The sequence below is a fragment of the Rhineura floridana genome, chromosome 5, assembly GCF_030035675.1.
Source record: "Rhineura floridana isolate rRhiFlo1 chromosome 5, rRhiFlo1.hap2, whole genome shotgun sequence".
NCBI classification, from domain to species: Eukaryota; Metazoa; Chordata; class Lepidosauria; order Squamata; family Rhineuridae; genus Rhineura; species Rhineura floridana.
Genome location: NC_084484.1, coordinates 172124458 through 172149141, shown reverse-complemented (window position 1 = coordinate 172149141; position 24684 = coordinate 172124458). Strand labels below are relative to the sequence as shown.

General features: G+C 44.2%; 1 protein-coding gene across 3 annotated transcripts in view; it reads left to right on the top strand.

Annotated features, from left to right (window-relative positions):
- Positions 1–24684, top strand: part of LOC133385572 (N-acetylated-alpha-linked acidic dipeptidase 2-like) — a 52584-nt gene that overhangs the window by 5695 nt on the left and 22205 nt on the right. Inside the window, exons 2-11 of one of the 3 annotated variants that reach the window (XM_061628871.1) lie at positions 1288–1399; positions 4297–4483; positions 6434–6535; positions 9998–10123; positions 12038–12224; positions 13922–14015; positions 16194–16292; positions 18865–18950; positions 22669–22788; positions 24093–24175. In XM_061628871.1, the coding sequence (XP_061484855.1) occupies positions 1288–1399; positions 4297–4483; positions 6434–6535; positions 9998–10123; positions 12038–12224; positions 13922–14015; positions 16194–16292; positions 18865–18950; positions 22669–22788; positions 24093–24175 (1196 nt within the window). Of the gene's footprint in view, positions 1–1287; positions 1400–4296; positions 4484–6433; positions 6536–9997; positions 10124–12037; positions 12225–13921; positions 14016–16193; positions 16293–18864; positions 18951–22668; positions 22789–24092; positions 24176–24684 lie in introns of those variants that run through there. The other 2 variants (XM_061628872.1, XM_061628873.1) reach the window with 2 other exon arrangements.

Genomic DNA, 24684 nt, shown 5'->3' with positions numbered 1-24684 from the left:
TCCTGTTGCTCTCCTTGCCGTTCCCTGCAATTCTCGAGCAAAAGTATCCGAGCAATGTAACCTCACCAGCTGAAGCCCAGCTCATCCCTTTATTAGGCAGCCAGACTGAGTGGTGTGACTCAGCTAGCTCTTGCTAAGCTCAAGGGCTTTATTTTATTTTATTTTTAGTCAACATAACAAAACAGATCTGTGGATCACTTGCCATTAGCTGCAAACTTGCCCAAGTATATACAGGATTCTTTCATGTGTCTCAATAGCTCTTGGCAGTTTGTTTGCGTTAGCATGATTAATCTGTACAGGCTTGCCAACTTTTGAGATGTGCTATGTGAAGAAGTACTTCCTTTTGTTCAGTGGAGACTGGTGGCTCTGATATTAGTGGGACAGTGAATCTGCTCCGGCTTCTAGCCTGCGCTTTCAAGAAGCTGTCCAGGGTGAAAGCACCTTGGACAGTTTCTTGAATGCACAGACTAAAACCCGGAGCAGATTCACTGCCCCACTGACATCAGAGCCACCAGTCTACACTGTTTATGTTGATCCTGAATCTTCCAACGTTCAGCTTCTTTGGATGTCCCCGAGGTCTAGTATCGTGAGAGAAGGAGAAAAGCTATGTCTCCTGCATCCTATGAACCAATCAGCATGAAAAGGGAGTGTGTTAGCCACTGAGAAGAGTCCTCTAACATGCTTTCTTGTCCTTTCCTGCTGTTTGGAGCCAATCAGAGTGAAAGGAGGTGAGTCAGCCATAGAGGAGACTGTTTTCAGTAGCTAACACTCTCCCCTTTCATGCTTGTTGGCTCCCAGGGACATCTGTTGTTGTGAGAGAAGGCATTAAAAAGGATCTCATTCTCAACTCATTAGCAAAAAAAAAAAAAAAAGTGGTGGCTGTGACTATCATGAAAGGACCCTGCCCTTCTGAATTTGCTACTACATCACTGCCTGTGAGGTAGGTTAGGCTGAGAGACGGTGACTGGCCCAAGGTCCCCCAGTGAGCTTCATGGCTCAGTGAGGATTTGAACCCTGGTCTCTTAGGACCTAGACTGACACTCTAACCACAATGTCAAAATACAAATCCTGGGTTCCACTCCAGTCGCTCTTCAGAGTCCATAAGCTCTGCTATTTGCCCAACCATGCTGGGTGCTGACACCAGGTCTATATTTCACACTGGATGATAAGCAATTGAGCCCTTGGTAGTTTGGCTGATATAATCCTATAATAGCATTGCATGAAGGGACAGGGGGACAGAGCTGACATCTTGCTGGTGGTGGTGTTGTCATTATGCTAATGTTACAGGATGGTGTGTGAAGTCAGTAAACAAACCAGCTGGCACAACACGGGCCTTTCGAAATGCAAGAAGGCAACTTTTCACTGAAATAAAAGCAGAAAACATCCAGGAGTTTCTACGGTGAGTTTGCTGCTCTCTTTATAACAACTAACTGTTTTCAGATTGTAAAATGCAAAGCAAACTACAGGGAGCTCCAGGAGAATCTTGCCCGATAATATTACCAGATGACCGAATGAAAGGCAGCAGCAACCAGAACAGGATTGGACCCTTGCTTCAGTCCATTGCAAAGAGTGAGAAGCCAGGCATTATATGCATGGTTTCTTTCAGACTTCATAGGATAATTGTGAACTCTGTATTTGGATATCTCTCTTGTTCAGTCTAAGGGCCGCAATCACTTCTGGGCAATCTTCCAGGGGCCGCATGCAATTGGTGGATAGACCCAGAGGCAAACGTGGGCGGAGCGATGAATGGGAATTCTGCCTTTGTACGAAAGGCAAGTTTCTACACATATTCACAAACCTCTTTCTAGCCTCCTTCCAGACAACCAAGAGGCCTAATCAGAGTCGAAGGACACATTCCAACCAGGCAGAAATGCTCTGGGTACAGAGCAGGGCCAGCAATGGGGGTGGCCTGAGGAGACGGGGTGGTCTAGGGAGAGTTCCAAGGGCCAGATGGAGAGGTTGGAAGGGCCACATTTGATCCCCTGGGCCTGAGATGCCCCACCTCTGTCACGGAGGAGTGGAGCTTAGCATGCTCACTCCTGCTGTCCTGTTATGTGAGTCAAACACCTAAGGAGAATTCAAGAAGATACAACATGTAATATTTTACAAATGAAAAGCACCATGCAAAGAACAAGTGAAGGCTGCAGGCGTCATTCATCTGACTACCAGAGTTGCTTCGACTGTGATTTGCTGCAGGCAGCACTGATTAATCATTGAGCCACTGAGTCTCCCTTTTGAAGGGAGGGCAGTCATGTGCCTCCACCCTGTCTAGCCCCATTGCCTTTTGCTTCCTCACTGCCCCCAACCCCCATGTGTCCTGCATGCCTTACTGACCACAGCACTGTAATCTCACATATAGACCTGCCACACATCTCCTTTAAACTTTAACCCTCTTGAGAATCCAGTCTAGAAGACACACTAGAAAGGAGTGTGTGTGTGTGTGAGAGAGTGTGTGTCGCATTTTTCAAATTGTGTGTGTGTGTGTGTATGAGAGAGAGAAAGAGTTTGATGTGTTGCAGTTTGCCCCACTTAGTTCAGGCAGCGGTTTGTGAATCTTGCTCTATGTCAGATGATGGCTACTAAATTAGACCACATCTGCACCATACAAATAAAGCAGTATCATGCCACTTTAAGCAGTCATGGCTTCCCCCTAAGAATCCTGGGAAGTGTAGCTTGTTAAGGGTGCTGAGAGCTGTTAGGAGACCCCTCTTCCCCTCACAGAGCTACAATTCCCAGAGTGTTTTAACAATCAATTTCTCCAGGAAGATGGATTGATTGTTTAATCACTCTGGGAATTGTACCTCTGCGAGGGGAACAGGATCTCCTAACACCTCTCAGCACCCTTAGCAAATTGCAGTTCCCAGAATGCTTTGGGAGACGCCATGACTATTTAAAGTGGAGTGATGCTGCTTTAAATGTCCAGTATAGTGCCAATGGGTATGCTTTTGGGCACACAGCAGTACAGTCTTGTGGAAGTGTAAGCACTGCACCACAAAAAGAATTGTATACAAAGCATAAACGAGTGCTTAGAAATGCCTCCATATAAGTTTGGTTTTAAAACATGAACTGCGGCACTCATTTGTTGCCCCCAAATATTTGGTTTTTTATCCTTCTGCTGCATGGGGCTCTTCTCCCTAGATTCACTTGTTGTGATGCCCACTGTCAAGTGTCTGTCATCACTTTTGTGATTGAATAGCTTATGAAGAGCTGCTGCCTGCCAGCCAGGGGCATGGAGCAACTCCTCTGTGAAAAAAGGCTACAATGTTTGGGGCTTTTTTAGTTTAGGAAAGGGGAGATTGGAAAAGGGGGGCATGGTAGAAGTGTATAAAATTATGCATGATGTGATGAAATGGAATAGGCTGGAGAGTTTTTCTTTGTCTTTCATAATATTAAAACCCGCTGGCATCCGACGAAGCCGAATGTTCAGGACAGACAAAAGAAAGTACTTCTTTATGCAGCGCATAGTTAAACTATGGAACTCCCTCTGCACTAGATGTCGGAATGGTCACCAACTTGGATGGCTTTAAAAGGGGATTAGACATATTCATGGAGGATAATGCTGTCAATGGCTACCAGTCCGCGATGGCTGGATATTGCCTCCAGAATCAGAGATAACCTGCCTCTGAATACCAGTTCCTGGAGGGAAATAGTGGGAGAGGGTTATTGTCCTCATGTCCTGCTTGTGTGCATCTGGTCGGCCACTGAAGGAAACAGGATGCTGGACTAAACGGGCATGTGGCCTGATCCAGCAGGATCTTTCATCCAGGAGACAATACTCAGCTAGATGATTTTGTTCATGATCAAATAAAGTAGGACAGACTACCATTTTGGCTTGTTTTCTTACATCAGGGTTGAGGAAACTTTTTCAGTCTGAGGGCCGCACTCCCTTCTGGGTGATCTTCTGAGGGCCACATGTCTGTGGTGAGCGGAGGCAGAGGCAAAATGAATGTAAATGTCACATTCAGGCACCCCTCTCTGTTCTTCATCCAGAAAAGCAAGAGGCTTTTCTATAAGAATTCAGGAATGCATTCCAACCAGTGAGGGGTGCAGCCTGGAAGAGGGGGTGTGCCCTGGGGAGAATGCCCCACATTCAATCCCTGGGCCTGAAGTTCCCTGTTTGAACCCCTAATTTATTTTTAACACAGATGAGTACCCCTGTGGGGGAAGGATGAGGTGGGCTAGACCTATTTCAGGATCAGGCAGACTATAAAACCATTTTGAAAAAGGCTTGACTGATCTGCCTTTTTGTGATCCTGTTGCTTACCCTTGTTATTTCCCCCCCTGTCTGTGCTGCAGCTCTTTTACCAAGCTCCCTCACGTGGCAGGAACAGAACAGAATCTTCACCTGGCAAGACAAATACAAGCCCAGTGGAAGGAATTTGGACTGGATGCAGCTGAGCTGGTTCATTATGATGTTCTGCTTTCCTACCCAAATCAAAGTGCCCCCAATTATGTGACTATTACCGATGACCACGGAAATGAGGTAAAGAGGGCAGAATGTTCTCTCTGCTTCATGTGGGCTGAGAGAAAAGAAAGACTTGTGTTCAGAATGTTCCCAGGGCTAAACTGTGAAAACAGACTTGAAATCCGGTAGTGTTTTTTATCCCAGGGGTTGCCAACCTTTTTGGAACCATGGGCACATTTGGGATTTTGAGAGGGTGCCATGGGCAGCACCCATTCTGGTTGCTTCTCCCCTGACCCCCCACCCCAGCCAACACACAACGAGAGAGGAAATACACACATGCATCCGCACACAGAGTCGTTACTTTTCCATGGGGTCTGGGTAACAGCTGGATCCAGTAGAATTAAAATAGGTCCTCATTAATTTGCATGGTTTTGCATGGGGTTCCCCACCATCACACACAAAAAAGCCCCACTATCAAATTAAACCTTACACTGGTGGACTGCAAAGTAAGAACATAAGAAGAGCCCTGCTGGATACAGCCAAAGGCTCATCTATTATTATTATTATTATTTATTAGATTTATTAGTCGCCCGTCTGGCTGGCTGTCCAGCCACTCTGGGTGACGTACAGAATAAAAACATACAAATACATTAAAACATTAAAATCTCAACAGTAATAATAAACCTAACCCACCCCAAAAGCCTGTCTGAAGAGCCAGGTCTTCAAGGCCCGGCGGACGTTCATCATAGCGGGGGCATGACGGAGATTGTTTGGGAGGGAATTCCACAGAGTGGGAGCCACAATAGAAAAAGCCCTGTCCCTAGTCCTCACCAGTCTAGCTGTTTTAACTGGTGGGATAGAGAGGAGGCCTTTTGAGGCTGATCTTGTTGCGCAGCATCCTTGATGAGGCTGGAGGCACTCTTTCAGATCTAGTCCACACAGTGCTCTCACTGTGGTCAACCAGATGCCCATGGGAAGCTTGCAGCACCGGAAGTGCTTCTGCTAGGGAAGGGTTTCCCTTCCCTCTCCATTCGCTGCATGCCCCCATACCCTGCCTAAATCAGCCCTAGAGGGATAGGGGAACCGCCAGAACAGATTTAGGGGTTGTGCAAGGAGAGAGAAGGGAGGGAAAGTATTGATGCACAGCAAAAGAGTCCTTACACTGGCAGAAGAACTTTGGTTGATCTAAGGCAGGGGTTCCCAAACTGTCATCCATGGACCACCAGTGGTCTCTGAGCTTCACTCAGGTGATCCGCGAGCTTCATTCTGGTGGTCTGTGGCATGTCCGCATTAAATATTCAATTGATTTTTAAATGTATTTTATTGCGTCTTTTATTTCTTTTGTTGTATTGTATTGCATTGTCATTTGCATTCTATTGCAGTACAATAAAATATAAAAAACAAAAGAAGAAAGACAAATATAATTGGATATCATACAGCCTCTAGCACAGTGCATTACAATCACTGCAAGAGGCAGAAAAAAATCTTGAAGCGGTCTGCCAAGACCCTCAGCAATTTGCAGGTGGTCCATGGGGGGAAAAGGTTTGGGAGCCACGGATCTAAGGCATAGATTGTCATGGATCTTCATGCTTTTCAAATAGGATGACAACAAAACCACCAACAAATCACAAAACACATCGTAGGCCACAAAGCTTGGCAACCCCTGGCTTGGCCACTTAGGTGCCAGTCTGTGCCTTGAGAAGCACATAGAGTTGAAAGCATCACTCTTCCTCCTTTAACTCTATGTATTTTTCAGGAGAGATACAAGGTAACTATCATCACCACCTCGTGATGAAGGGGCCAATGAGTGGGGGGATTCAGAGGGTTTGTGGGTACTCAGAGAAGTCCCCAAGGGCACCATTGTGCCCATGGGCACTGCATTGGTAGCCCAGGTCTTTTAAGCTTTTTTAAAGAAATAAGCTATTTGAAATTTTAAGGGTCATATTCCAATTCTTAAACTCTGCAAACGTTTTGAATGCATGTGAAATGTCTCTTCACCTCCCTAACAATGTCTCTTCTTCTGAACAGATTTTCAACACATCACTATTTGAGCCCCCTCCACCAGGATATGAAAATGTTTCAGGAGTGCTGCCACCTTATAATGCTTTTTCACCACAAGGCACACCAGTGGTAAGGACTGGGAAGGCATAAATCCTGCCGATGTTTGGGGTGCACAGAGGAAGGAGAACCCCGGTTTCACAAATCGATGCCCACTTGTGCTGGATTGGATCTCAGCCATGGCTAATAGCTATTGACTTACTGGTGCTTCATCAATTGGTTATTCCATTCTTAAAAGCCATCTAAGTTCATGGCCATCAACAGCATCCTATGGCAGTGACTTCCACTAACTAATCATGGGTTTTGTGGCACAAATGACTTTTTTTGGCTACCCAAATCCTACTGGTGATAGAGTGGAATTACCCTTTTGGTTGGTGTGCACTTTAAGAAGGATCTAGACCAATTGGAATGGGTACATAGACAGGCAACAGAGACGGTCAGGGATGTGGGAAAGAAGGTGTGTGAGGAAAAGTTCCTGCTTGGAGGAAGGACGGGATATAAATCAAATAATAAATAAATAAATAAAACAAAGGTTGCGGGAGCTGGATATGCGTAGCTTGGAGAAGAGATTGAGGGGAGTCATGATAGCACTGTTCCAGTACCTGAATGATTGTCACGTCGAAAAGGGCAAAGACTTGCTCTCTGCTGCTCCAGAGAGGAGGACTAGATCTAACAGGTTTTAGGCCATACATTTAAAGCTCTGTTATACCACTATAACAATCGTGGCTTCCCCCAAAGAATTCTGGGAAGAATTCTGGGAATCCTGTGAAGGGTGCTGAGCGTTATTAGGAGACCTCTATTCTCCTCACAGAGCTACAGTCCCAAGAGCGGTTTAACAATCAATCCCTCTTCCTAGGGAACTGTGGAAAGTATAGCTCTGTGAGGTCCTCCTGCTGCCTTGCTACCCAGAGTTAAGCCATCATTTGACTTAGGGCTTATCCAAACGGAGCGGGATAATCCACCGTTTCCATATCCGGTTTGTCAGCTGATAGTCCTCACTTTTTGCCTTTTTGTTCGCTGTTTCCCAATGAAAAAAAAATGTCCCAATGAAGTTCCCGATTTCAAACAGCAAATCGCTTTTTTGCCAGTATTGGAAGGAGCGGATTTTACCCTTGAGAATGCGTGACACCGCTCGACGTCATTTGGACGACCGAAAAATAATAAGCACACATAGCGCGCGTGTCACACATTTTGCAGTTGTCTGGATGAGCCCCAAGTGTGTCATCTGAATCAAAACTCATACTTTGTCTCCTCCTGACAAACCATGAGCTATGAACAAAAGAACAAACCACAAGTCCTGCTTCAAACGACACAATAAACTCCAGCCCCAGGTAGCATAGCAGCAGCAAAAGCATGATCTTCTCTCTGGGAACCCATACACTCATGTGTTCATGTTAAGCTATCGTTTGACTTAGCATTGCGTTTGAACTGAGCCACTGATAGCTGCTGTGTGGCAGAATGTTTTTCAATTAGCAACATGTAGGAGCTTAGCTCCCCACATTTTTTCTTAAATCTCTATCAGTGTACAGAAATGGCACATTCACACCATATTTGTTCCACTATTATTCCACATTAAACAGTCATAGCTGCCCCCAAACAATTTTGGGAAGTGTAGTTTGTGAAGGGAGTTGAGAGTTGTTGGGAGACCCCTATTCCTCTCACAGAGTTATAGTTCCCCAAGTGGTTTAACAGTCAGTCGGTGCCCCCCCCCAAAAAAAAATCCCTCTGGGAATTCACAAACTGCATTTCTCAGGATTCTTTGGGGGGAAGCCAAGACAGTTTAAAGTGGAATAAAAGTCGAATAAATATAGGGTGTAAATGTGGTTTTAGTTTGCATTTGTAGCCATATGCATTCAGTTTTTGCATACTATATTTATGGAATGATCTTTTAATGTAAATTTGCCACTTAATTTCCCATTGTGAGGCTTGACTGTTTGCGATAACAGAATTTTATTTCTATTCAGTCAAGGTTTTGTTTTGTTTTATTTCTATGTGTTAACAGATTTCTATGTTGCCATCCAACATCAATTTTCGGTTTACAAAGTTCCAGTTAAAATAATGAAACAATAGAAAAATAAAACTTGCCACAAAACCAAGAAAAACTGAAATTAAAAAGCAAGGGAAAAAACCCCAAATCAGTCAATTTTTAAAAGCCTGGATAATTTTTTTTTTAAAAAAAAGACTTTGCTTGATGTCAAAAAGTGATGTTAGGAGACCCCTCACAGAGCTACAATTCCCAGAGTGGTTTGACAATCAATCCTTCTTCTCAGGGAACTCTGCGAGTTGTCGCTCTGTGAGGGGAATAGGGATCTCCTAACAATTCTCAACACTCTTGATGAACTACAGTTCCCATGATTCTTTGGTGGAAGCCGTGCCTGTTTAAAGTGGCATAATAGTGCTTTAAATATATAGTGCAGATGGCACCTCTAGCAGCAAAAGCAACATCTCTCCCTCTAATAGTGAACTCAAGTGGTCAGCGCCGACAGCTATGTAGTAAAAACTGAGAAACAGGAGGAAGATATCAACATGCTCAAGCATATTGCAGAAGGAAGAAGAACAACCACAACTACCAAAACAGGCAAGAAACAATTGTTTCTTGTTTCTTGGGTATCAATTGGAAAAGAAAAATGGGAAATTGAGTGTAAGGTGGAATGGAGTACCTTGAAAGAGGGCATTCTAGCTGGCTGGAACCCTGAATGGGAATATTCTGCTCAGAGATGAGATAACACTGCAACATTTTTGGCAGGTTCTGGTCCATCTTCAAGGGCAGACCCAGGTCTAATGTATTATAGTAGTCCAAATAGTGTGAAGTATTGGTTCCCCGCCATTCAGCACTGGTTAGGCCACACCTTGAGTACTGTGTCCAGTTCTGGATACCACACTTTAAGAAAGATGCAGACAAACTGGAACGGGTTCAGAGGAGGGCAACAGGGGTGATCTGGGGACTGGAAACAAAGCCCTGTGAGGAGAGACTGAAAGAACTGGGCATGTTTAGCCTTAAGAAGAGAAGACTGATGGGAGATATGATATCACTCTTCAAGTATTTGGAAGATTGCCACACAGAGGAGGGCCAGGATCTCTTTTCGATCGTCCCAGAGTGCAGGACATGGAATAATGTGCTCAAGTTGCAGGAAGCCAGATTTTGACTGAACATCAGGAAAAACCTCCGAACTGTTAGAGCAGTACAACAATGGAACCAATGAGGTGGTGGGCTCTCCATTACTGCAGGCATTCAAGAGGCAGCTGGACAGCCACCTGTTGGGTATGCTTTCTGTTGGATTCCTGCACTGAGCAGGGGGTTGGACTTGATGGCCTTATAGGCCCCTTCCAATACTACGATTCTATGATTCTAAGATGGGAGCTGGGCATTGCAAGACTCCCTAAATTTGTGTGTTTCGAGAAGAGTATTGATGTTTTAAAGGCTGTTACTCTGCACAAGTATAGTAGATTCCCAATGTAGCCATTTTTAGAGATAATTACAGTGAACACTGACATCAACTGTAATTTTTGTTCCCTCCCTCCCCCCCAAAAAAGGCAGATCTGGTATATGTAAATTACGGACGCACTGAAGACTTTTTCAAACTAGAGCGGGAGATGGGAATCAACTGTACAGGAAAGATTGTCATTGCCCGATATGGGAAAATATTCAGAGGAAACAAGGTAAGTTGGTCATGCCTCTGCTACATTATTTTCCTCACCTGCCACAATCCCTGGTTTATCATTCCAGAGGCTACTTTATAGGTTTTGGTAAGGGTTGTAGAAATATATGGGAGAGGGATGAGGTGATAAATTCTTGTGGTGGTAGAGTGGATCATACCACTTCAGTTTGTAGGTGGGGATCACATTTTTGAATCGTCCCCCTGTAAAACTGCTTAGAGGTTTTCCACAATCAAGCAGTGGTAATAATAATAATAATAATAATAAAAAGCAAAAACATGCAAGTAGAAACCCACATGGCATGGAGTGGGCTTTGCCAGAACTGTTACCTCTGATATTATTGGGATTTGTTTATCTACTTGAATTTTTTTTTAATGTTGGGGAGCTTTTGGATATGACACACTCCCCTACAGACTGCAGTGGTTTGATTACCTATGGATTCTACCACCTAGTTCTATGGCATATGTGGACCAGGAAAAATTCAGACTAAGGTTCAAAGGCTTTCCCTTGGATGTTGTGGATGATGGTGATGGTGATTTTTATTCCTCTCTCCCTCCCTCCTGAAGGAGCCCAGGAGAATAGACGTTCTCAAGATTAAATTGCAGTGCTATTGTAATCACTGACTTAACTGTTTAAAGGGAAATTGAAAACTGGCTGGGAGGGGAAATGGAATGAAGGATCCTGGAGAAAGGTATGGCTGACTGACTGTGAACAGTCATGGTCACACTGCAACCTTTTGTTGCAGCTTTAACTTGTACTTCAGAATCACAGAGATTCAGCTGCTCCTGTGAGATAACTGCACAGAATAATCACGTAAGGATAGCATGGTTGTGGGTTAGAAGACCACTTTGGACATTTCCATTGAGAGCAGGTAAAACTAACCCCTACCATTAGGCTGCCAAAGGGCCAAACTGAGCCAACACGGGAAGATAGGAAGCTGCCTTATCCTGAGTCAAAGCACTGGTCCATTGAGTTCAGTATTGTCTGCACTGACTGACAGTGGCTTTCTAGGATTCCAGACTGGGTACATTCCCAACCCTACCTGGAGACGCCAGGAATTGAACCTGGGACTTTCTGCAGATGCTGTACCACTGAGCTATGGCCTTTCCCCATAAAAAGCCAGCTGTGTTTGAAGCCATCTGGGTTCCTTTTGTTATGTTCATAAATGTATCAATGGAGGGTCTGTGGCCACCTGGATCTCATGCCAGCATTTGGAGGACATGTTGCATTCAAGTGTGTTGGCTATCGGGTCAACCTGTTCTCTTCCACTGATGCTCCCGCTAAATGTAAACAACTGAAGGTCTGGGTTTGTTTGTTAATGGATGTTATCTTGCATGGTTTTCCCCTCCATATATCTAAAATCAATTTAGAGAGAGAGAGAGAGAGAGACAGAGAGAGAGACAGAGAGAGAGAGACAGAGACAGACAGAGAGAGAGAGAGACAGAGAGAGAGAGAGAGAGAGTCACATTATCACAGAGGATAGGTGACTGTGTCCTCCCTCTTTAAAGGATGCCACTCTCTGTGTCTCTTTGTGAAAGTGGTCCTCTACCAATACAGCTTAGAGAACCTGACCTGCTTATTAGCCTCAGCAGTAGAGCTGCATTTCTTCAGACCAGCAGTCTGAAAAGAAGATGCTGAACCATGAATTACTTACTTTGCCTCTTAAACCAGATAGGGAACCTGTGGCTATCTAGATGTTGCTGGTCTACAACTCCCATCTTCCCAGACCATTTGCATGCTGGCTGGAGCTGATAGGAGCCCAACCACATCGGAAGAGCCACCAGTCCCCCATCCGTGGCTTCAAGCAGCAGCCCTGTTCACTTTGCAACAGTGGAAACATGAGAAACTACTACTTATTCTTGGGCTATGACCACACACATTTTGAAAACCCCTTCTCACTGTTTGGCTGCTCTGTAGGTTAAAAATGCCATGTTAGCTGGAGCTAAAGGGATTATCCTTTACTCAGACTCTGCGGATTACTGCGCACCTGGAGTCAATCCCTATCCAGACGGGTGGAATCTCCCTGGAGGAGGAGTTCAGCGTGGGAATGTCTTAAACCTCAACGGTGCAGGAGATCCCCTTACTCCAGGGTATCCAGCCAAAGGTAAGTGACAGTAGCTCCATGCAGCACCATCTTGTGACCAGGAAGTAAGTCCCAGTGTGTTCAACATTCAAGGGTTCCTCCAAATGACTGCTTGTTCAGCATTCACTAGGATTTGTTTGTACAAAGCTTACATGGCTGTTAGACTATGTCCGATGCTTGCTGAGCATTCATTCTGAATTGTTTATGGTGGGATTATATGATAGCGAACATTCATCCTGCATTCATCCTTATTTGCTTGCTTGCTGTTATTATTTTTTATTATTAGTGTTTTCATTATTATTTTAATTTTTTTGTTATCTACAATGCAATACATACACATGTGTTTCTGAGTGGTCTGCTTTTTAAGAGCCACTAAGATTACATAGGAGTATAGATATTAACTAGAATACATAATATAACTGCTTAACGGAGTGTTTACACATCTTCCCGTTCATCATTCGTTCATCCCACACCGTTCGATACATTTTCTGTAACTTTACAAACCACAAATAGTCTGTTGTTTTTAAGTGGATTTGTGATTCCACGGCAACAGAGCCCTTTAATCTACTTTAAATACACAAACCTAAAGTTCTGGTATGCACTTGAAACCCTCCTGCAAGTGAAGGCATCCCAAGTCAGTGTGCAAAGCACTGGAGCCTAAGACCATCTTATTGCATTGGGATCCCAGTGGGTTGGGATTTGGGGGATGACCTTGTGTGTGAACTCCCAAGCCGTTCCTTAGTTCTCTGTGCCTTGTCACTTACACAAAGCAGTAAAATAAGGCTTTGTGTAGGGGTTTTGCAGCAAAGAGTTGCTCTGGAATTCTTTACTCCTACCTTCTCCCAACCAATAAAATTGTTTTCGGCATGGGTAGCAAGTGAACCTCAGCTACATGTTTGGCCACAGTTTGCTTTCAGAGTGTGGGTCAGGATGGCAGCATGCCTGGACCATTATTAGGAACAATAGGCTTATGTGATTGGCTGGCAATGCACATCCGCTGCTTTGGCCGATGTAAAGCCTCCACCTTGGAGAAGAAATCTGTGGTCCTCCAGATGTTGTTGGACTCCATCTTCCATCAGCCTCAGCTACATAGCCAATGGTCAGGGATGATGGGAGTTGTAGTCCAGCAATATCTGGAGGGCCACAGGTCTCCAACTCAGTGCTTGGCCTTCTTGGGTTTTTTTGCCTGGTCAAAAAATAAAAGCAGCAGCTCCTGATGCACTCCTCCTGAACTCCAGCACAGGCTGCTGACTTTGAGGGCCATGAATGGGAGAGCATACCTTCCAGGTCTGGATTTAGGTGTGGCTGTCTTGGCCCCAACACCCATACGCAATCAGTGAAATGGAATGGTGGTGGTGGAGAAATCTACCCATCTTTATTGTCCCAATTGTGAGTAATAGATAGTAGTTAAAGGATAAAGAATGTGACCATTATATGTTAAGTAATATGCAGTGCAGACCAGAGTATGGGCTGAAGCCACACAAGGCCACCATCTGGTTGAAGCTAAGTAGGTCTGGGTCTGGTCAGTGCCTGGATGGGAGCCCACCTGGGAACCACATGCATATACTACCTTTGTGTTCCATGATCGAAGAAAGGTGGAATAGAAACAAGAGAAAATAGAGTTTAAAATGTTGCAACTGCACCTCTTTGAACTGCCTCATCCATTTCCTGCATGTAAATAGCAGCCAGGTTATCTCAACCTATTCTTGGATTCTCAGAATACACCTTCAGGTATGAAGTTGATGATGGAGTAGGGATTCCCAAAATCCCAGTTCATTCCATTGGATACCACGATGCTGAAATACTATTACGGTATGTAGCTGTCTTTCCTTGCAGAAAACAGGGCGGGTTCATGTTTTTGTACTAGCTTGTTCATCTGTTTTTATTGGCATTGGAAAAGATGCTGCCCTGGGCACATTTTTGGAGAAAGGAGAGAATATAAATTTAATAAATAAACAAATAAATAAATAAATAAGCTGGAATGTTGCAGTAGTTACCTTCATTGCCAAGTGAGGATTTGAACCTGGATCTGAACCTAGCACTTTTTAAACTAAGACCAAGCTTCAAATCTCCATTCACTGTATGACTGTGGGTCAGCCACTATCTTTCAACTACAGTAGGGCCCCGCTTTACAGCACTTCGCTTTACGGCGGTTCGCTAATGCAGCGGTCTCAATTAGACATAATTAGACTAAAGCCCCACTCATATGGCACTTGTTCTGCTTTTACGGCAGTTTTTGGGCATCGCGCACCATTCTACTCAATGAGTTCCGCTTTTCAGCGGTTTTCCCTTTTGAGCGGGGGTCCGGAACGTAACCCGCCGTATGAGTGGGGCCCTACTGTACAGTATTCATGGAGAACAAGGCTATCAATGGCTACTAGCCATGATGGCTATGCTCTGCCTCCACAGTCACAGGCAGTATGCTTCTGAATGCCATTTGCTGCAAACTGCAGGAGGGGAGAGTGCTCTTGCATCCAGGTCCTGCTTGCGGGCTTCCCATGGGACATTGTTGGCCGCTGTGAAAAGAGGGTGCTGGACTAGATGAGCCAGTGGCCTGATCCAGCGGGCTCTTCTTATGTTCTTATGATATTGTTATTATTACATTTAGACCCTGCTTTTCCTCCAAGGTGGTGCACATCATTCTCTCTCTCCCCATTTTATTCTCACAACAACCCTGTGAGGTTGGTTATGCTGAGAGATATTGATTGGCCCAAGGACCCCCAGTGAGCTTTAGGACTGAGTGGGAATGTGAACCCTGGCCCTCCATTTCAAGATTGTTTTGAGAACAACATTGGGAGGGAGGCATGCTTATATGCTCTCCTGATCTCCTTGCAGGAAAGATGGGAATAAAATAAGTCAAGAGAAATAAGTTAAACTAGACATTAATGAGAGACAGCATTTTTAAGTTGTCGGTTTTGGCGGCAGCCCCATGTACTTTGACATGTACCCCAGGATGTAACAGGTGCTGTGAAAAGGTCTACCTGAGATCTTGGAGAGCCACTGCCAGTCAGAGTAGACAATAGTGGCCTAGATAAGGGAATCTGTGGTCCTCCTGATGTTGCTGGACTACAAGTTCCATCAGCCCCAGTGCTGGCTAGGGCTGATGGGTGCTTTAATCCAACAACATCTGAAGGGCACCAGGTTCCCAATCCCTAGCCTAGCCAAATCAGTGGCCTGACCAAGTACGAGGGCTGAGCTGCGGGCAGCAGTCTGAGGTGAGCCCGGAAGCTCTGAGAAAAGCCAGTCATGAGAACCGAAGGAAAAACCAGGAGACAGGATGAAAGAGAAAACAAGGAAGCACTTGTTCCTCCAGCAAGATTCAACTCGAACAGGAAGCCGTCTTATATTTGTTCCTGTCCAGGAGGGACCTTGGTAGGCGGAGTCATCCCAGAGCATGAAGGTACTTCACTGAGAAGGGATGCTACCTGCAAATTCAATGTTTCACCACAAGGGGCAGCTGCATATGCATATCCAGAAGCTGTTTAATGACAAACAGATGATCTGCCCTCAAGCCATTAGATCAGGGGTAGGGGACATTTTTCAGCCTGAGGGCCACATTCCCTTCTGGGAAACCTTCTGAGGGCCACATGCCAAGGACATACCGGGCCAGAGGCAAAAGTGGGTGGAGCAATTAATGTAAATATTACCTCTGTCCAGTAGGCTCGTTTCTACACACACCCATATACCCTTCTGTATCCTCCATCCAAACAAGCAAGAACCGTTATCAGAGTTCAAGGACATATTTCTGCTAGGCAAACGCACTGCTGTGAAGCAGGTGCCAGTGAGCGGTGTGGCCAGGGGAGAGTTCTGAGGGCCAAACAAAGAGGGCTGGAGGGCCACATTTGGCCCCTGGGCCTGAGGGTCTCCATGCATGCATTAGATGTTAGGTCCTGTCAAACTTGTCTTTTGGGAATCGTTGCGTTAAGGATATGACAACTGTTTTTTTCTGTGACCTCACAAAGACTGATAGCCTTGCTTTTCCTGTCACAGGTCCATGGGAGGCCCTCCACCTCCAGATGAGAGTTGGAAGGGAAATCTCAATGTGTCCTACAACATCGGGCCTGGGTTTTCTGGCACCCACTCCATGAGGTCAGTTTGGGCACTTCTACCATCCCACCACCCAAACCAAGCCTATCAAAGATGAGAGTTGCTATCATGTGCCTTTAGTGTAGCATAATGGCTACACTAGTAGTATAACCCAGTGATGGCTGGTGCCCACTGAAAGTGGTAGGAGAAAAGGCAGAGAGGCCAACAGTAGGGGGAGCCGGAGCCAATGACAGGTGGAGCCAACTAGTTCTCCATGCTGAGTTCTACGAAGACAACACTGAGACTGAGGAGGAGGAAGCTGAGAGCCAGGACTGGTTGCAAGTAAGAAGGCAGGCAAGTGGGGGTTGGCTCAGGGCAGACTGTGGTTGGAGGCACAGTGCCCCACTAGTTCCAATGGACCAGCCTCCGCTAGCATATTCTACTTTACAGAGGCCAGTCCTCTAGTTGTTTGAAGGGCTATCTGCTTCAAGTCCAGTTTAAAGATAAAAAAGCAAAGCACAGAAGAGCAGGATCTTTGAAGTTATCCATCAGTGGTTAACTTCTGGACAGCAGACTGAGCAGGCACCCAGGTGGACTAGTCACAGGCTATGGTGAGATGCATTTTTATTTCTATTTAAATTACAGGCATCTATACATAAATTAGCACAAGCCCATTCTACGCATGCATGTGCCCACTCTTTGGAGGTGCACTGGTGGCCACACTCGTGATGTATTATTATTATTATATTTCAATCAACGGTGGGTTATATATATATAGTATTTATTATATAGTAATACTTCAGTTAATTAATCCTCCAGGAATAAAGCTCCTTGGGAGCTTTTAACTAAGGAGCTCCTTTTAACTCCTTTTTTAAAGGTGAGACTGATCAGATTTGCTTTGTTATGGGTAGCTTGTGACTTTGCTTTAAAGTGAAACTGACCAGCCTGTGTCTTTGCTATGGATAAACTTTCAAGCCTATGCCTTTGCTTTAAGGTGAAACTGACAAGCCTGTGTGTTTGCTTTGCATTAAAGAGATCTCTTGCTTTCCTCCAGGGCTGGGGAGGGAAGGATCCAATACTATTTAGAGGAAGAGGAGGGGAGTGGATAGGTGCTGGGTAGGCACCCTTTAAAGCCCCTGTTGAAGCTGCTCCCACCATCTATGATCAGGTGTAGGATCCTATCCCTGTTCTTTCCATGTTATCCCTACCTCTGGTACCAAGGTTTCTGTGAAAGAAGTAATGTCCAGGAACGCATCTACTTTGTTAATATATGAGGTGTGTCTTCAGCATTTATGGCTGTATGTGCAGTGGCCTGGATTACACAAAGACTGAGAGATTGTGCAGACTGGGACATCCATGGGTACAGCCACGAATCTATGCCCGAGCACCTTGATAATGCTACATTAGGATCATAGTTCAGTTGGTAGAGCACCTGCCTTTCATGCAGAAGGTCCCAGGTTCAATCCCTGGCAACTGTCAGATTGGGCTGGTAGCGTTCCCTGCCTGAAACCCTGGAGAGCCACTGCCAGTCAGTGCAGACAGTATTGAGCTAGATGGGCCGATGTCTGACTCAGTATAAGGCAGTTTCCTATTTCCTATTATGGAGCAATTCCCTGCCTGGGAAAATCCAGCATGCCTCCTTTCTTTGCACATTTAAGTGTTGTTCAAAAAAACGTTTTTTAAAAAAAAGTCAGGACAGTCTTTTAAGATTAGTTTTTAATCTATGGATGCTGGTTTGCTGAGCTGTGCTGTTTTTATTGTTATTGACCTTTTTAAAAACACACACACACACTCTGTTTTCTACATCTTGTGCATGCCACCATGTGAGAAGATTTTCTAAAGAGCGGAATATAATTCCACACAATAAAATGTGTGGCTGTAAGCATCATATTTGCAGGGAATATGTTGCAGATGGGGAGTGGCACATGTCCGCTGGATTCATTGGCTTTGTAACTGGCATGCAGTGGCCTGGTCAATGCCAGCCCTACCGTTAGGCAAAGGGTGGTGGCCTTCTCGTGTGGTGGACATTAAAGCACTGGGAGTGATGGCAAGGTGTTGTGGGACAGCGCTGTGTGTGTGCCACATGATTAGTTTTGCACTCCTAAGCTAGCCAGTTGCCCATACATGCAGTGAAAAATACCATCCTGTCACCAGTGTCAAAGAATCTACTGCCAATCCAGTCAACTTTGAATGGTAGCGGGGTGCAATCTTGTCCTTTGTCTCAGGCACTGAAACGTCTTGAGTTCACTTTGGACCCAGTTAATACATTCACCAACCTAGAAGGAGGTTGCATGAGCGACACCAGGAGTAACAGAAGTTCCTTGATCCAAGGGACGGCTTCACAGGTGCAGCCTCTCACAGGATCCAAATCCTTGTTTTCTTGTACCAGCAGGAGATCACCTTTTCTCATTGGCACCAGGAACAGACTGATGCATCCCCTCGCTGTTGATGTGGCAAGTCCTAGTTTGGTCCAGAGCGTGGAAAAGTTACTTTTTTAAAACTACAACTCCCATCAGCCCCAGCCAGCATGGCCACTGGATTGGGCTGATGGGAGTTGTAGTTCAAAAAAAGTAACTTTTCCAAGCCGTTTACTACTGATTTGCAGAATGATGTGCTTTCTTTTCTTCTTCTTCAGAAAAGTCAGGATGCATGTTCACACCATCAATAAAATCACACGAATATACAATGTTATTGGGACCATCAAAGGAGCAGTAGAACCTGGTGAGATTTTTTTGCTTAATGACTGCTGAATGTCAAGATGTAAAATGAGCTTGCTGAACCAGGCCAGTGGCCCAATCTAATCCAGCATTGTGTTCTCACCATGGTGAGCTAGATGCCTCTGGGAAGCCCACAAGCACAAGAGCACTCTCCTCTCCTGTGGTTTACAGCAACTGGTATTTGGAAGCATACTTACTCTTCCTATGGAAGCAGAGCATAGCCATCCTGGCTAATAGCCACTGATAGCCTTATCGTCCATGAATTTGTCTAATCCCCTTTTAAATCCACCCAAGTTACTAGCCATCATTGCCTTTTGTGGGAGCAAATTCCATAGTTTAATGATGTGCTGTGTGAAGATGTCCTTTCTTTTGTCTATCTTGGATCTACCATCCTTCAGCTTCGTTGGATGTCCAGGAGTTCTACTGCTTTGAGAAAAACTTTTCTCTGTCCACTTTCTCCATGCTGTGAATCATTTAATACACTTCTGCCATGTCACCTCTTATTCGCCTTTTCTCTAACGTAAAAAGCCACAAACGCTGTAACCTTCCTCATAGGGGAACCGCTCCATCCTGTTCTCGCAGTGGCCAACTAAATGCCTGTGGAAAGCCCACAAGCAGGATCTGGTGTTCCTAATGTGATAGGTCCTTTTCCAAACTCATTTCACTATCTTGTTATCAGGGGAGCTTTTTTCACACTGCGGGGCAAGCACGTGAGTTGCTGCCATGTACTGCCTGAGAGCATGTGCTGTAAGATTTGTTTATTTATTTATTTATTATTTAATTTATATCCTGCCCTTCTTCCCATCAGGAGCCCAGGGCGGCAAACAAAAGCAGTAAAAACACTTCAAAACATCATAAAAACAGACCTTAAAATACATTGAAACAAAACAACTTTAAAAATGTTCTTTAAAAAGGCTTTAAAGACATCTTAAATAAAAAGGGTTAAAAAATATTGTTTAGGAAAAGAAATGTTTGAAAAAAGCATATTAAAAGCAATTCCAACACAGACGCAGACTGGGATAGGTCTCTACTTAAATGGCTTGTTGAAAGAGGAAGGTCTTCAATAGGTGCCGAAAAGATAACAGAGATGGTGCCTGCCTAATATTTAAGGGGAGGGAATTCCACAGGTATAACAGTCCCTGCATCAGATCATTAAATGAGAATGTAAGAAGGGTCTGTCTTGCTAAATTAGACCCAAGGTCCATCTAATCTATCCTCTATTTCACAGTGGCCAACCAGCTGCCTCTTGAAAGCCCGTAAGCAGGACATCACCGCAAGAGCATTCTTCCCACTTGGGTTTCCCAATTAGTATCCAGAGGCATATGCCTCTGAACCTAGGGAGGGTCCCTATAACCACAATCCCCTCCATTTCCAATGCTCAGGCTGTGAGTGCCGATCCTTATGCAGCCAAAATGACATGACCCGTGCACAAGTAGGAAGGTATCAGCAGACTCAAGGTTTGCAAAAGTGCAAAATATCTTTAGGGAGAAATCCCCCTAAGGCAGGAGAACCTGCCCCCTCCACAACAGTCCAATGGTGGCCAGAGAATGCTGACTGACTATTGTGGGAGGTGGGATGATACAGAAAACCAGGTGGTAAATGGATGGGATGGAGTATCCTGGAGGAGCACCCCATGAATGTAATATTTTGTTGTGGGCCCTACTTCTCATAACTAATAGTTGCTGATCGACCTATGCTCTATGGATTTGTCTATTGAACTGGAGCTCCTGCCTCAGCCTTTGCAAACCAGGTGACCTCCAGAGGTTTTTGGACTACATCTCCCATCAGCCCTAGTCTGCATGGCTGGGCTGGCTGAGCCTGATGGGAGTTGTAGTGGAAACATCTGAGGGCACCAGTTTGGCAAAAGCTGCCCATTCTGTTAGCCTCAGACTCACATGTGTAATGTTATTAGTTACTGCAATACGTGTACAGATCACTTAAATATGAGGCCCACTTTATACAGTGGCATCACATGAATTGCCCTTTAGAGAAACACAAGTGGGACCTGCAACAGAACGTTGCTGTGCCCTGGTTTGGCTGACCGTTCCAGCCAGCCATGCACTCCTCCACAACAAACTATTCTGTTCCTGCTCCTAGCTCGGATTCCATGCCCTCCCCCCACTTGCACCATTTATTCAGCTGTCTGTGTCCACTGAACGTGCTCAGTCCTCATTAGGCTCTTTGCAGACCATGGGGTTCCCTCCAGCCTGCTGATGATTCCCTGCAGTCCCCTTGCAAATCTGCTTGGCAGGGATGGGGGACCCTCCAGAGCAGAGTGAAATATGAGACAGGAGGTTGAAGACGGAAGGGGAGATCCATGAAAAATGCCCCTACTGGATTCCAATTACCTTTGCTGTCTCATCCTGCAGTAGGGATGTGTTAGAATGCTGCCCAGTTCTGATTTGGTACTGAATTTTCCATTAATTTGCTTATTCTCAATCGCTGAGGATCAGATTTTAACATAGTGAAGAATTCACATGAGCGTGCTTATGTATATGCATCTCTAAATCCGGTACAATTATCGATGATCCCTTTTACATCCCTTTTCCTCATTTGCTTGTTAATTCCCCTATGTTCAATTAGTCACACTGGATTTAGAGATGCATATACATAAGCACGCTCATGTGAATTCTTCTTTGTGGTCGTCTATAATTTCAAGCGATTTTGCTACAAAAGAACATTGCAGACCAGTCCATGTAAGTAAAAACTTTTTTGTACAGATTAGTTATGCAAGACATGAGTTTATACTGTAATGTATTTTGTGTTATATGTGTAATAATGTAGTGTGTCTTTGTAATTTTAATTATAGCCCTTGATGAAGGCCAGATTATTCAGTGGCCAAAACGCGTTGGGCTTTTTTTGAAAATAAACTACACATTTTTCAGCATCTTGGGGTTTCCTCCTTTTTTATTTCTGGCTCTTTGGATGCTTGCCACTTTCTATTTTTGGTTTTTATTTTTGAAAATGGACTTTTTAAAAAAAAAAATCCGCCTGTGAAACATTGATTATAAGAATGATAATTTATCAATATTTCCTTTTATTTAATTATTAATTTATTATATTAATTCCTTTCTTCAAAATATCAATATTTTTAAAGGAAATATCAATACTTCCTTCAAAATATGGTATTTCCTTTAAAAATATTTTTTAAAAAATAGATTTTTTTTCCGAGTGAAAATTGGATTGGTAAAAGCAGTGCCTATCAGTTGCAGAACGAACTTGAATCAATGCCAGCCTATTAGGTTGACAGAATGCTTTCAAACTGGCCCTGGCCAACAGATCCGATCCCTATTCTGCAAGAGTGGAGCCCAGAGTCCTACCCTGACAGCACCACTGTAGGAAACTGTCAAAAATACATTGGGGGGGGGGAAAGGAAGCATTTTCAAATGATAACATAACCAAACCTTCATAAATCCCTTTGGTTCAACCTTTGTTTTAAGATTGCTGGTGCCTTGTAAGCATTTCTTCTGCCAAATGTTTAGAAATAGCCTAGATATAGTTTATTTCATTTGAGGCTCTGAAAGAGCATTTTTAGCATCATTGCTAAATGGAATGAATTGGATTTTGGCTTATTTTTCCTGTCAAAAATTCTATGGTTGTCTTACCTACCTCTCTAGCCCCTTGAAAAATTTCTGATCTGAATTAGGAATGAAAAATCTGCCAAGTGTATTCTGAGTTAGATCTAGTTCTTTGTAATTTTCTTTTTTGCCCTTCTTTCCTAGATAGGTATATCATTTTTGGAGGCCATAGGGATTCTTGGGTCTTTGGTGGTATCGACCCAACCACAGGGGCAGCAGTTCTCCAAGAAGTTGCTCGGAGTTTTGGCAAGTTGGTGATGAAAGGTAATGAGCGGCACAAATAGAACAGAAAACATGGAACATGCTGGGGAAAGAACTGAAAACACTGGGCTTCTACATGGGGCTGCCCTTGAAGACTGTTTGGTAATTGCACCTGATATAAAATGTGGCAATCCAGCTATTAATTTTTTGCACTGGGAATATATAATCTGTTGCTGTCTATTTGTTTCCAGACCAAATTTAGAGTGGTAGCAGTTAATTTTACAGCACAATCCTATACCCAGAAATAAGTCTTATTGAATTCAATAGGGCTTACTCCCAGGTAAGTGGGAATAGGATTGCAATTTTAAAACATTATGGCCTAGGCCAGTTTTCCCCAGTCTGGTGCCATCCAGATATTCTTGACCTAAAACTCCAATCAGCCCCAGCCAACATGGCCAGTGGTCAGGAATTATGAGAGTTGTAGTACGACAACAGGGCACCAGGTTGGAAGTAGCTGGCCTAGGTCTTCCTCAAATCCTGTCTGAGCCCAGCATACCTGAGAAAGGCTTCTTAGCTCTAAGATCTGGGGATGCTATGTATACCAACACTTCGATTTTATGTGTAGCCATGGGCCAGGGGATTTTCTTTGGCAGCACTCACAGAATTGAACAGTTTCCCAAAAGATGTCTTATCAGTCTTGTTCTTCATAAGATTTCAAAGGCTCTTCTAAAATTTGATTCCGTTTTTAATGATTTTGTGTCTATATTGTTTTTATTGTTCTCACTGATTGAGGCGTTGCCTGAATTTTTAAATGTTTAGTTTTATACAGCTGTTTAAGGAAGTTGTAAGTCACCTTGATCTTTTAAAATAGTAGAGGTAGAAGGGGGCTGTAAGGCCATCGAGTCCAGCCCCCTGCTCAATGCCGGAATCCAAGTACAGCATCATAGAATAGTTTCCCTTAACACATATAACAGAAAAGTGAAATCAATCAATAAAAAAAAAATCCTGGTCTCAAAACAAAGCAATCAGAAACAGAAACATCTTTAGAGAGGTTACTGAATGATGATGTTTAACTGCTCCAGGTAACTTATACAGCAGACATGGGGGACCTATAGCCTCCAGATATTGCTGGACTTCAACTCCCATCATCCCTCACCATCATCCATGCTTCCTAGAGCTGATAGAAAATGGAGTACAACGACGACTGGAAGATCCACAGGTTACCCACCCCTGTAATAAAGGATTTTTTTTTGTTTCATTTTTAAACAAGCTTAGCACATCTGAGTAAGTCGTGCACGCGCCAGAGGTGTGCTTAGTTCACACTGCCAGTCACCTAGATGAGAATATGGCCTCTTTTATGCCAACAGGTTGGAGACCTAGAAGAACTATCATTTTTGCCAGTTGGGATGCAGAAGAATTTGGGTTATTAGGTTCCACTGAGTGGGCAGAGGTAAGTGATGGACCCTGTACAAGAATACTTTGTTAAACCTAGCCTGTCTCTTTGATCCTTAGTGAGCTAAAATGCTTACAGTCTCAGACCAAAGTACCCCATAGGATGAAAGCGTTGGTCCCAGGCTATGATCTGAAGGCACGTGAGGCCATCACCTTGCTGAAGCTAAGCAGGATTGAATGTGGGCAGTACATGGATGAGTGACCACATGGGAACTATGGGCATGCTGCCTTGGGTTGTATGATAGAAGAAATGTGGGATATAAATGCATGAAAATAATAATAATAATTTGAATTTATATCCCTCCCTCCTGAATTAGATAAACATAAAATAGTATAAACAATGCAAATCATTTAAGAACAATAACAAAACCTCATAGAGGGCACAATCCCACAAGACTGAAGAACCATTAAGTCCGAGGGATTTCAGTGGCAGAGATTTAAGCCTCTGATTCCAGTTGCTGGGAGTTGCAGGAGGGGAGAGTGCTCTTGCACTCAGGTCCTGCTTGT